Source organism: Seriola lalandi, unplaced genomic scaffold, assembly GCF_002814215.2.
Source record: "Seriola lalandi dorsalis isolate HSWRI2012SDOR001 ecotype SW California unplaced genomic scaffold, Sedor1 jcf7180002054223, whole genome shotgun sequence".
In the NCBI taxonomy this organism is placed as follows: Eukaryota; Metazoa; Chordata; class Actinopteri; order Carangiformes; family Carangidae; genus Seriola; species Seriola lalandi.
Window position 1 is genome coordinate 263,011 of NW_019524776.1, and position 12,819 is coordinate 275,829.

A 12,819-nucleotide genomic window follows, 5' to 3' on the forward strand; every position below is an offset into this window, starting at 1 on the left:
GCTCCTTTGGGGAGGTAACAGGAAGCAGCCTCACATTTGTACATACATGTATTTAGATAGAGAAAAGATTGTTTTAAATCATTTTGTGTAATTTACAACACAAGCACCTGTGACATCGCATTAGCCTACATGTGTCAAAAGTTCAGATTCATATTTACTGACATTACCACTATCACAATACCAACAGTCTAGTAACAGCAGACTTCATACACCAACACTCACTACAGCCATGGTCCTATATTGCCCTCTGCAGGTGTTCAACAGGCACGTTTCAGGTATGCCTCAGACGTGGTCTAAATAGATGAAAATGGGTAGATGGATTCAAAGATTGCTTTGTAAAATACACGAACTGATGAAGAGTTACTTACAAGCCACAGGGCTTTCTCTGCTCAATTATAAATAAAATTGAAGTAAAGAAATACAGAGGTAATAGAACAATTAATTTGATTTATTTTTCTATAAACATGAACAATACAATGGTGAAGCTCAGTCTCCATGTGTAAACAGTACTTTAACAAATACAAGAAAAGTTGAGCAAGAGCATGGGACTAATACTTATACTTTCCGTTATCACCTTTAACCAATGGAGAAAACTGATCCTTTCCTCCTTTCACCCCACAAAATATGCACATTATACACTACAGCTCCATCTCCAAGTGATCATTTAACAGCCTAAAGCAATCACTTTCAATATCAGAGGTAAACTTGAGGCCATCAAATTCATTTTATAGTGTTTTATCAATATAAGGGAAACATTAGCTGTAGAAATGCTACATTTGGGTATGACTTTCAGATCTCAGTCCAAGATCTGATACTGTGATTGACAGTTTAAATATCAGGTGAATAAATTGGTAGCAATAGGCATTTCCACCGATGAACAATACAGGATCAGCATTGTTGATAGATTAACAGTTGATAGTAAAATTCTAGAGATCGGTAGTGACCACAGGAGTGACTCCATGAATAAGCAATGTCGGGCCAAGATCTCGACTCAACAGGTCCACCTGGTGTAGGTAGGCAGAGTAACGATTTGTGTCTGCTGGTGGGCGTGGCAAGTACAGGAAACGCACAGCAGGTTTAGGGGCTCCATGTCGGTGAATCAGACTGTTGACAGCGCAGATATATTCATCTGTAAGCTGAGCAGCATTATTGGGGAACGTTTGGATACCATTTTCTTCCTCAGTTTTCTCTTCTCTCTCCATCCTCTCCTCATTCTGTGCAGACTCCACCAGATTCCCTCTCTCCCTTCCTCCTTGCCTCTGCCAATGCAGTGCTACCACCTGGTCCCAAGCAACCATCTGCACCTGGGCCGATATTCTCAGCTCCTTCAGCATAACCCTGAGCTTCGTCTCTTCCTCTTCCTGCAAACTGCAACCAGCCTCCACACATAGGAAAAGGCGGAGTCTTGCCTGTTTCCAGGCACGGGTCTCTTGAAGCACGCAAGCCAGCTGCAGGAGGAACAGTGAGCAGATGTCGACATAGCCACAGCTGTCTGGTCGAAGCAGATTCAGAGGCCACACATCAACGAATGGCCCTGTCATGCTTTGCTGGCCTCCAATCTTTCTTCCAGATCCCAAGACCTCTTCTCGGTTAAACTGGTTGAAGTAACGAGCCAGTGTCACATTCTTTCCCATTTTTACAGCGTCAGCGATCACTGACACATATTCCTCTTTCTGAAGGTCTTTGAGTTCTTCAGCACCCCGCACAATGGAGAAAAAAGGGGGTCGCTGCTCTCCAGGCTCTTTGCTTGGACAGACTGCATCCAAGCCATGGCCTGTAGACATAAGAATTTTACCTTGGAGGTGGTCTTGAGGGGTGCAGTCATCATAGAAACCCAAGACAATGGTGTTTGGCCTCATTCCACCTAGATGTGATTAAATGTATCAAATGTGCATTTTGGATAAGAACTAAGGTTTGTAAATATAATCAAAGTTCATGATGGATAACTAGCATCACTATACAGTAGTGCCTACCAAATCCTGTAATGAAAAGCAGGTTCTGAACTCCGTGTCGGACAGAGTCAGCCAGGGTAAGGTTGACAAATGCCTTGATGTTCAGATGATCTACTAGAGACAGCCAGGAGTCATAACGGCTCTGCAAAGGATCAGAGGGCAATCCATCTGCAAAGAGAGAAGAGAACCATTTCATTCCCGTAAGGGTATTTGTTGTTAGGCATCGCTGTTGTTGTTACTTTAAAGCCTTCAAGAGCTTTAAAGCCTACATAGAGTTATATACTAAAAATGTCAATTTTGGGTTTGGCACAAATTATATGATTTATCTCTGCCTCCTACCTACAAAAGTCTTACCTAGTAAACCCAGCTTCACATGTCCCAGTACATAGAGGCCACTCTTCTTCAGGTCATTGATGAAAGTCATGAGACCTGTACAGCTGCGTGGGTTTGCCACCATCAGTAGCACCTGTGGCCTCCAGAACTTCACGTGGTCTTTACGCACATCCAACATCAACAAGTACTTGCGTACCTGAGCAAATGAAAGGTGTGATGAAATAAAGATGTGATGATGTAGTAATTAATGTAAACTCGCATAATATTGCTTTATATAAATAAAGATGTTTGTTTGTGACTGTGCACCTGGTGGAATATGAGAGCCTGGCTGATGTACCCCCAGTTGCTGATGGGACCGAGGTAGTGGATAAGCATCAAGAGCAGCAACATGAAGGCTATGCTGGCAAAGGCATAAATGGCACTGATCAGGAACATCATGATCAAGCAGCCAAGGATGCCCAATGTGCAGGTATGCCAGGTAAAACAACGGAATGAGGGCCTACATTTAAAAAAAAAAAAAAAGAAGAAGAGAAAGAAGAAGAAAATAACAGAATATGGAATGAAAATGACTTTGTTTTTGTAAATTCAGAACAGGACTTCAGAACACTACAATTTACACCTACACTTTACCTGAAGTTTGGTGCAGAAGCCCATTCTAGAGCCAAACAGGCCAAGTTCACAGCAGCATAGACCAACAAGAAGAAGATGGTTACAATACCAGCTATAGTGTTCAATTTACCAGCGAACAGCACCACCTAGTGGCAGGAATAAAGAACATTAATTTTGCTTACACAATATTCAAAGCACTGCTTAAATAAAAGCTACTAAGATTTGCCAAAATCATTTTAGTACAAGAATATTTATTGCAATATTTTCTATATTTAGCTGCTTAGATCTCATTCATATTTGAATGTTTTAAACACTGACAACAATTGAAATATGTAATAAACCTAACAACAACAAGAGTTAGCAGGCTTTGGTACACACATAAGTGTAACTGAGAACAACGTAAACAAACAATATGGCTTCTTATATCAAGACTACACAAGAAGCGTCAGACCCCTGAATGTCCCTTGACCCTAATATGAACCACAATGATAAACAGCCCAACTGGTTTAAATTACACCTATACTATATATCCATGATTTTGATGAAAAGTTTAAGAAACATAAAATGTGGCAAACCTTGTTATCTAGCTAATATGCTGACACCAAATACCATGATAGTGAAATGAAGAGTTCACTTACTAGTGTAATAGGACAGTCCCCTGCTCTGTCTCCCTGGCAAACCTTTCAAGCTTTTAATGCTCTTCATTTGACAAATGTTCGGCCAATCCGAAACCAAGAATGATGATGCTAATTTTTTTTTTACTCTGCTGAGTGGTAGGGGGAAGGAACAGACAATTCAGATCTGACATCTATTTAGATGGTCAGCTGCTGATTTATCTGCCTCCAAGCTCCAAAAAGCAGTCAGGCAATATAAGGTAAAATGTAAATGGTTTTGCAACTCCAGCAACTGCGTATTATACAATTTGAGCAAGAATATTCAGATTTTCTCCACTTCATCTTCACCACTACTGAAATGCATTCCTATTCCTATATCTTTTACAAATTAAAAATCAGAAAGCAAAAGGGACAGTGCAAGTAAAGACAAACATTTAGGGTGTAATAGTCAATAGCTTTTCATATTCATCTGTTGTTTAACACCAATTTAATTTTGTCTTTGTGCCATTTACTGTTCAGGGTGGCTAAACAGTCATTTCACAAGACAACCTTTTGAACTACGTCACTAATCTAACATGTGAAAGAGCAATATGAACAGGATGGGGTTGAGGGTAAGGGAAGTGACTGTTAAGCAGAGCTCAAGCAGAGTCACTCTAATCTTAAAGCACACAGGAAAATTGTTACAACTCCTTGTATAAAGTAGAAATTATCCTACCTGTACAAGCAACCAGGAGACAAGCACCGAGGCCCAGGGGTTCCCACTTCGAGATGTTTTCCTCGCCAGAGCCAGGACACCACCTGTAGAGATTTATAACATTAACAAAAGCAAAGTCACTCTCTGTCTGTTATTGCTAATGGTCCTAAATCAGATAAACAACTGAGTCATCCTGCACTTGTACTTAAGCCAAATACACAATGAGAGAATTTTTTTCTTCTGAGAAAGTCATCACTGTAAGCCATCTGTTGTCAATCGATGCTTTCCAATTTAACATGCCTCCACTAGGAAAACGAAACATGATATAATTAATAACAAGTCACTTTCTCACATTCGAGATGGAGGCCTCTTTCAACAGATGGACGATTATTAAAATGTTGACTCAGCTTTGTAGAAGACCAGCTGGAATTGGATATGCTTTCATATACTCTGGATCAACTATTTAGCCCCAATCATAACCTAAACAAGCAAGTTTAGTAATTAAATCCCTCGCACTACAGAAATGGTCAAAGACCACATCAGCTAACACCCCACTGCCAATTAACAAAAATGTATTTGCTGCGCCATAGCACACAGCTCTTAATATTAGGGACAACAGGTAATGAAAATTACAAATATTGACATGGACATGATCTAGAATCTCACCAAACAGGTTGTCTTTAGAGAGAGCATATAAGATCCTGGAGGCTCCTATCAGGTTACTCATAGCAGCAGACATAGTGGAGGAGTAAATCCCGACTGTGACCAGGGGCGGCCAAATATTGATGTCTCCCAGGAAACTGTAGTCTCTTTGGAGTAGGCGACTAAGAATGATGGATAAACTCCAAATATGAAATGAGTCAACAATGTACAAAATAATTGATTCAGCACATTAACTGTGTTAATAATGCAACATCACTTTAAAATCAATTAACATGTGTGCAAACAAAATAAAATCTAACTACAACTACAATATTCTACCTCCGAAAAAGACATCAAAATATGTAAAAGGAAAAAGTGCTTGAAAGTAGTAACTTCTTTTGTTTAATCATCCATTAAATAAGTGACCACAGTATTTGAGGATCACATTTTCACAATGACTTTCGTAATCAGACACTATGGCACCTACAGAACATTGTGTGTTACATTTCATTTTATGTGTGCTAGTTTTATTTAAGTGTGTCTGAATTTGTGTGTCTAACCGGTCACAGGACCACGCAGCCATCACACTAAGCATATTGTACGTGATGAAAGTTATAAGCACAGCTGCAAGCGTTCCTCTTGGGATGGAATAACTTGGATTTTTCAGGTCACCTGCAAAACACAAAGTTCCCTCTTAAAAAAAACAAAAACAACCAAATCAGTTGACACCTTATTGAAGTTCTGTTAAAGTTAAGCCTTCCTGAGATAAATTTACCATATACTGTGTCTTAAAATCGAAAAACTGGAACCAACAAAAGCTATGGGTTCCGTTCTGTCTTGAACTTGCACACAGCAAGAAAAAAAAAAGACCATTTACTTGTCCTTCCACAATTTATTTATTGGAAGTTATTTTAAACATAATATTACCTGACATGTTGGAGCCTGCCATGATTCCAGTGCAGCCATTGAACATGACAGCAAACACTGTGGCAAAACTCATCATGGCACCAGTGGTGTAGTCTACTGTGTAACTGGCTAGAAGGAGCAACAGGAGGCTTGATCATTATATTTGAGGGTTCATGTGTACAAACAAAGATCTGCAGCACATTAGATCAATTCATTTTCATGCGGTCTGCTTGAGCAGGTCAAAGTTTTTTTCTACAGGTCCAACATTGTTTAAAAAGATTTAAAAGCCTATAAAATTCACATCCATTTGACAACATAACAGCAACATGTCCAACACTTACGCAATAGGTTGTCCTCCAAGGTGTGGAGCCGGAAACCAGTATAATTGGTGATGCTTAGACTGGTCCTGTTAAAAACAGAGGTATCTGGCAGAATCACCACAACAGGCCCCACAATGAAGAAACTGATGAAAATGGAAGCCAGGACTGTCGTGACTATGATGAAAATGATAAAGGTGGCTTTGGCATAGATGTGGGCTCCCACCTGTGATGACAAACATGGTCAATTAAGGAATTAGTGGCAGATTACATGTCTACATATATGATATTTTGTCCCCCTTGCAAAAGGAGGGCAACATCCGTTTTTCTATGACCTGTGTGTTCATCCATTAAACTTCTTGGTTCAGAGCAAGATATGAAATACAGACAGCAATAAAATTCTATTTGACATTTATGGACCAGTGATGATTAATAAAGATTTGTTGAACCTCTGACTTTTACCTTTGCACCACTTTGAAGTCCAGGTTCTCCCTTGATTGTCAATTTGGCACTTTATGGTCTTGGCAATAAAATTTGCTCATGGATATCCATGGTCCTTAGAGGACAAACTATAATGTTCATGGTGACCACCATTTGGCCAAAAGATCCAATTGTACATTACATATATGCATTTCAACTTTTATTATTTTAATGCTCCCCTGTCCTTTGCTTTAAATTGCAGTCAGGAAAAAACTCTAAATTTGCATTATGTTTGATCTAAATCTTTAAACTGGCGAATAAGATGTCAAATCTATCCAACATTTTTGTGATTGCGTCTGTAACCAACATTGCAGGCTTTTTATTCAAAATGTTTGTGTATTTAGCAAAACATAGCTCTCAGAAAAATAAATCACAAAACTCCCTTCATTTGTATAAGCCCAAGATTTGCTCACAATATGTATTCATGTTAATTTTGAAATATTTAACTAAATGAAAAATAATGGCATCTCACCAAGCAGACAATGAAACATAGGAAGAGTAGGACGGTGCCATAAAGCAAAGACCACCAGTATCCTGTAGGCAAAACCTGATGGAGACCTGCAACATGTGCAGCACCCTCTGTGGAGGGACAGTAAAACAGGGATAATATATCAACACACTCACAAGCCTGCAAGCCCCACCATGTCCCAATGGACCTTACCTTCTGGGATGCCAAAGGCAGACAAGATAGCCTCAACCAGACCCAAAATGTAGAGAGCACTGCCGCACACATTGGCAAAGAAAAACATGATCCCAATGCTGCCACCAAACTCTGGACCCAGGGCTCGACTGATCATGTCTGGTATCCAAGTTAAGGAATTTCTCCAGATTCATAAATGTAAACCAAGCACGTCTGTACACAATATCTCACCTAATTAAAGAACTGTGCCATTAGTGGATAAAACAAATCATGTGGAGAATTTAAATGCAGGGAAGCAGCAGTAAAGGATACAGTAGGCACCTCCAGCGTCTAAAGCCCCATTGGTGGAAATGGCGCACACAGAAAGCACAGTCATTGTGATAATGAAGTAGGCCACCAGGAACATGGCAATAGATTGATAGAGCCCGGCTTGACCCACAACAAATCCTGCCAAAAGTAGGATGAATCTTTTATTTATATAGAGGCCTAATGTTTCCCAGGTCTGCAACATTACTATTGTTTGCAAAGTTCCATGGCGATTCTTTTTTCTACTGCTCTCTTCCATTGTTTACATTATGAACACTTTTTCTTCCAGCTAGTTTCCAGTTTAAATAAATACTATTTTTTAAGTGAAATTATTTTTGATGGCATTTGTATTTTACAAGACCCAAGTGGATTCAGTGAGAGTTGCTTAACCAAACAGTCCATCAACCTATATTAATCAGCAACAACACTAACCAGTTTAGTCATTTTTGAAAGCAAAAATTACAAACATTTGCTTCTGAAATGTAAGAACTTAATGCTTTTTGTTGTCATACTTGATAGTAAAAATGAACCTCTTTGGGTTTTTGACTGTTGGCTGGACAAAACGTGACGTTTAAAAACTTAGGTTTAGCTTATGGAAAATTATAATGGGCATTTTTTTCCTTTTTGATATTTTTAAAGACAAAGCGATTAATTGATTGATCCAAAAAAAAAAAAAAAATGGCTGTAGTCTTAAATTCAATGGCTCAACTTAGTCCCCAATTGGATTGTTTAGCTAGCTAGCATCTCGGCGCGGCTTCTGTCAACTTATAGACATAGACCTTACCACTAATCACGGTCACAGTAGGCATTGAGATTTATTTATTTATTCCTCTAATTGTAATTGTTTTAGTGCTTTTACAGTCGTTGTAACCTACTCACCAATTCGCAGAAAAACAACGACGCTGAACATGGACAGTAAAGTTGGTATGACCACTCCAAACACCACTCCGAGTTTTGGGGCGTTTTTTTCCTTGGTCCGTCGGCCGTCTCTGCCCGCCTTAGCACTGCTGTGTTTGGGAACATCTTTCGGCTCCGGGCCAGTGCTCGTGGTGAGTCGATAATGAAGAAGAGGAGCCTTTTCTGACATGGCGGTTAAGTTAGAGGTAATTAACGGTAAGTGCGTCTCACTGGCGTCAACCGTAAAAATCTTTCAAACGCATGTGCTCAACTAATACGTCTAGAGTGCTGTAGCTATGGCGATATCTGCTAACATTCGAACTAGCGTTAGCTCACCGTGGCGTAAGATAGCCTAGCAGCCGCCATTCACTTCGACTGCTCCCTTGCACCGGGCCCAGTTCACCTTCTGCAGGTAATGACGGTTTGCTAATGAGCTGAAAAAATTACGTTGCTTCCTGAAATTGGCTCATCCAATCACTCACAGCTTCGCCTTGATTAATATCCGCCGACTAATTTGTTTAAAGCCATATCTGTTAATAGTACAAGTACCTAAAAACAAAATCACTATCTACCTAACTAGGCAGCTACCATCTAAAATAAATACATGACTAATTAGACAATGGTGTAATATAACAGACAGTTTATTGCATATTATATTGGGAGGGTTTTCTATCATCATCATCATCACATAAACAGTATTTGTATTGATATAACTGTTGCAAAAATGTCCTTAGATGCAACATTTGAGCATTTACATAAAGATATTCACAAAGAAATCCAAGGTGGATTTCCCAAAATAAAAAAAGGAATACAAAGGAACATGCACAAATCATAGCAAATCATAATTCTTTAAAATAAAAATGTAAACAGACATAAGAGCTAAAAGTGCAATTAGAATAAGCAAAACCTGCTCACTGAATTTATACCAGAAAGGTATAGCAATATTTTCCAGTCTTCATTGTTCTTCAGTGTCTTTTATAACTTATATATGATTTTTCATTTGATGCGCAGTAACTGTCTAGCACTATTAGCATAATATCCACTTTGGGAGACATTTCTACCACTGACAAGGAGCAAAACAAATTTGGCCTGAAAACATGAATTCAGACAACCAAGCTGACCTTTTGGTTCTAGCCATGTGATCAAGGTGTAGAACAACCTCAACATGAAACCGTCATTTGGATTTTGATAGTTCTGCATACAGTGGAGACATGGAGAAGCTGCCTGTAAGCTACATTAAAGAAGGTACTTGCTTTTTGGTAGATTGCAGGTTTGTTTTGGTTGTACACACCTACAACCAAATTCAAAGTATCCTTAGCTTAATGAATGATACAAAGAACTGCTTGTTTCTTCCAAGATACTCATTATTGCATACATATTGATGTCTTTTATTTTCCTTACTTATCCAGATGTAGTTCCTCTTCATGACTGGCAGAGATGGGTGTATTTCTGCTTTTTTACCCTTAAAGAGTGTGTATACATATCACAGTATACAAAAGAAGACTTTTTACACATGAGAATTTTGAAGGTGAGGAGAAAATCCAGATTAGTCCTGCTGTTTTGCACTGGCGGACTTCATTGACTTGGGGCTCCAGTGGAGCTGAATTGAATCCCCATTTGTGAAGAATAATGGGTTCACTAAAGTTGTTTTTGAGTCACTGGTAAGTGCAGCTGTCTTCCAGGTTAATCATGAACTGCTCCAGTTTGCCTGAGATCAGCTGTTTGTATCTCAACAGGAGTGTGCTCAGACTCTGGGAACTTCGAGGTACACAAGACAGTGATGGGCTCACCACTGGCCCCTGCTGGTCCAAAAAGAAAACACAACAATGAAAATGGTTTTGAAATTAACAGAAAGAATATGAACAAAAGTGAGAAAAGGTGGCTGGACATCAAACCAAAAGGTAAGGTGACATAACACCCAACAATTAAAAAATTTCACTATTTACTGATGGAACATTTATAAAAACTCAAAACACAAATTAACTTCCCAAATTTTAGGATATTATGTAAAACACAGATCACAGGATGTCCATCTTGCGTTTGTGTGACTTTCAAGAACAACTGTCTCACTGGGAAAGTATGTACTGCTATCTTCTTCTTGTCCTGAGGAAGGAAGGCTTGGGGGTCACACGACATAAGATCATCACTCCCAGGGCACGGAATTCCAGAAAGCCACAGATTTATGAGAAACCAGGATATTTCCACACCATAGGAAACTGATAATGCTTCTAAATCAAATACTAAATCAGTTGGAGAGAAGCCCATCAGCACGTTATCTGTCATTAGGTGCGAATTTTCATCAGCATGTCGATTAATTTTTAGCCCACTTAGCTTTGATTTGGTCATTTGCAGGACAAAAGGCATTTTGGTGTGTAAGTAAAAATCAAAAGTGAAAGTTTCATAGAAGTTTCATAGACACTGGAGTGCTGTTAACAGCAGTAAATTAGAATCTTCTTCACAATAAAATATGCTCATTTAAACAAACATGTTTTCAAGACATCCAGAAACTTTGCAACCAAATTTACAGCTACCTTGACATGTATGCTTTTTTGACCCATAACCACCAAATGCAGTTTGTAACCATGACAGCTTCTTACACTCAGCTGAAGGTGTGTGAGAATGAGCAGGTAGTTGTTGATGTTGTTCTCCAATTTCTGCAGTAGTGAAGCAACACATCCTGGATGATTCAGGGCCCTCACAGCCTTCACACCTTCAATAAGAAGCCTGAAGGATGCAGCTATGTCTCCCCTCTTCTCCTGGTTCTGCAGTAACACACATACAGAAAAAGAAAGGCAAAAAAATCTATAAAAAAAACAAGGTAAACTACTAGTAATAAACCCACTATGGCTATAGTAGAGGATTTTGGACTCATACATGTGCCAACATACTGATTTGTTTTCCCAAGATGCTACATGAAGCTCTGTGCATGGTAGCTGAACTGGTGTGGAGAGGGTCATGACGCCATTGCAGTCACTCTGCCAAGGAGGAGACATGGAAAAGAGGTGACAGAAGCCAGACAAATAGGTGGATAACAAAGAGACAGACTGATGTGAGACTACAGGTAACAACAGACAAACAGAAAGAAAAGATACATCAGCCCAGCAGGAGTAAGAGAGACAGAGAAATGTTGGGAAGGTTTATCTCTCAACCGCAAAGAAACAGTTATATCCTCACCAGTGCACTCTCCATTTCTGCCACAATATTCATAGCCCTCCTGGTGGCTCTATTACACACAAAGTCTATGGGTTTGGTCTCAGCATCCCACACCTCAGAGGCTACCATACAGAGCAGCAGGAGTCCTGGACAAACACACAAACACAAACTGAAGCTAAGGCACCACAAGCCAGCTTATTCAGCTTCCAACACTTACATGAAAATCTTCATGAGTTAAATTTGATTAGTTTAGGCTCACTACTCACTGCTTAAAGCCATGCCCTGCTTGGCCTCTCCTGATGAGTCCACATTTGTTCCATTAAGAGATTTGCCAGGTGGAAAATATCTTGTGTCCACTGTAGTGTCTCAAAAAGAGGAGCTGTGTGTCCTTTTTGTCTTCTCACCACTTGATTTCCCACCTTCTCATTCAGTAGTGGGAAGTGCGAGTGTTATCTAGCCTGAGAGCAGGATGCGCTCCAACTTTCCTGCTGCGCAGCATAACAAAATGTTATAGACCGAAAATGGCATTTCATTGATATTAGCAGGACTATTTTGCTTCTTGTTTGGCCAGAGTTGGCTTTTAGAGCGTTCAGGGAACAGCATGATTGCTGACTAAAAGGTTAATGATTTATTATTGTGAAAGACTCCATTTACACAGCTGGTATCAAATCCAGTCACTACTGCTGGAGGCTATTTACTTTTTGTCAAGATTTGCCCAGGCTACTAGAGGTATAGCAGCTTGGGTTCATATAATTCACAAATTGATGTCAGAGGGAGCTACACAGCCCACATACATCACGTGGGTGTGTGTGAGGTCTGTGGTTGTGTAGGCTGTGTGTGTTGACTTATCTGTCTGACATAATACACATACGTGACTTAGAAAAGAGCGTTTTTTAGTCATCTAAAACCCTGTCGCAAAGGTTGCTGACAAGCCAGGTTGTGTTCACTTTTAGGTCCAAATTTAGTTTTATATTTTTCTAACTTTAATTTTTTAAATAATTACACTTAAATTTTGACTAAGCTGTATATCCTAACGGGCATATGGTCTTTGTAGGCAGGGACAAGGTAAAATCACTGCCAACGTGATCAGCCATCCGAGGTTCGTTTAATAGCCTTACTGGTGTATTTGTCACCCAGAAGGAGAAGTGAACAAGCGGTCTTCACCCGGATACACGCAATCATCTATCAGGGTGTAATGCCAGGGGGGCGCAGCTGGAGGACGCGGTGCGGCTCCAATTCAATTGCTGTGTGGAGGTTGAGGGGGTCTAATAGCTGT

The 12,819-nt window shown here is 39.7% G+C and overlaps 2 protein-coding genes across 3 annotated transcripts; both read right to left on the minus strand.

Annotated features, from left to right (window-relative positions):
- Nucleotides 1-487: 487 nt before the first annotated feature.
- Nucleotides 488-8,787, minus strand: LOC111653535 (solute carrier family 12 member 9-like). The gene is made up of 14 exons (XM_087173440.1): nt 8,373-8,787; nt 7,500-7,634; nt 7,209-7,346; nt 7,020-7,126; nt 6,088-6,293; nt 5,772-5,875; nt 5,405-5,516; nt 4,869-5,026; nt 4,224-4,306; nt 2,916-3,040; nt 2,592-2,784; nt 2,307-2,481; nt 1,974-2,120; nt 488-1,864 (listed from the first exon to the last, which is right to left on the minus strand). The coding sequence occupies exons 1-14, from the start codon at nt 8,578-8,580 to the stop codon at nt 927-929; spliced, it is 2,829 nt and encodes a 942-aa protein (XP_087029566.1). The 5' UTR covers nt 8,581-8,787; the 3' UTR covers nt 488-926.
- Nucleotides 8,788-9,013: 226 nt separating this feature from the next.
- On the minus strand, nt 9,014-12,145 carry LOC111653527 (thrombopoietin). Of its 2 annotated transcripts, none has more exons than XM_023404124.2 (5): nt 11,810-12,145; nt 11,565-11,689; nt 11,279-11,365; nt 10,988-11,152; nt 9,014-10,192 (listed from the first exon to the last, which is right to left on the minus strand). In XM_023404124.2, the coding sequence occupies exons 1-5, from the start codon at nt 11,820-11,822 to the stop codon at nt 10,046-10,048; spliced, it is 537 nt and encodes a 178-aa protein (XP_023259892.1). In that variant the 5' UTR covers nt 11,823-12,145; the 3' UTR covers nt 9,014-10,045. The 2 variants fall into 2 exon arrangements, with proteins under 2 accessions (XP_023259892.1, XP_023259893.1); XM_023404125.2 differs by having other exon boundaries at nt 9,014-10,189; nt 11,810-12,144.
- Nucleotides 12,146-12,819: the final 674 nt, after the last annotated feature.

What these genes read in the sequence shown, in the direction of transcription:
- LOC111653527 (XM_023404124.2), bottom strand. An exon ending in CATCTTGGGAAAACAAATCA is followed by an intron (nt 11,153 to 11,278) that starts GTATGTTGGCAC and finishes GTGTTACTGCAG; the next exon opens with AACCAGGAGAAGAGGGGAGA. An exon ending in TCACACACCTTCAGCTGAGT is followed by an intron (nt 10,193 to 10,987) that starts GTAAGAAGCTGT and finishes TTTTTGGACCAG; the next exon opens with CAGGGGCCAGTGGTGAGCCC.
- LOC111653535 (XM_087173440.1), bottom strand. Translation starts at nt 8,580, where the DNA reads ATGTCAGAAAAGGCTCCTCTTCTTCATTATCGACTCACCACGAGCACT. An exon ending in CGTTGTTTTTCTGCGAATTG is followed by an intron (nt 7,635 to 8,372) that starts GTGAGTAGGTTA and finishes TACTTTTGGCAG; the next exon opens with GATTTGTTGTGGGTCAAGCC. An exon ending in GCTGCGTGGTCCTGTGACCG is followed by an intron (nt 5,027 to 5,404) that starts GTTAGACACACA and finishes CATCATTCTTAG; the next exon opens with TCGCCTACTCCAAAGAGACT.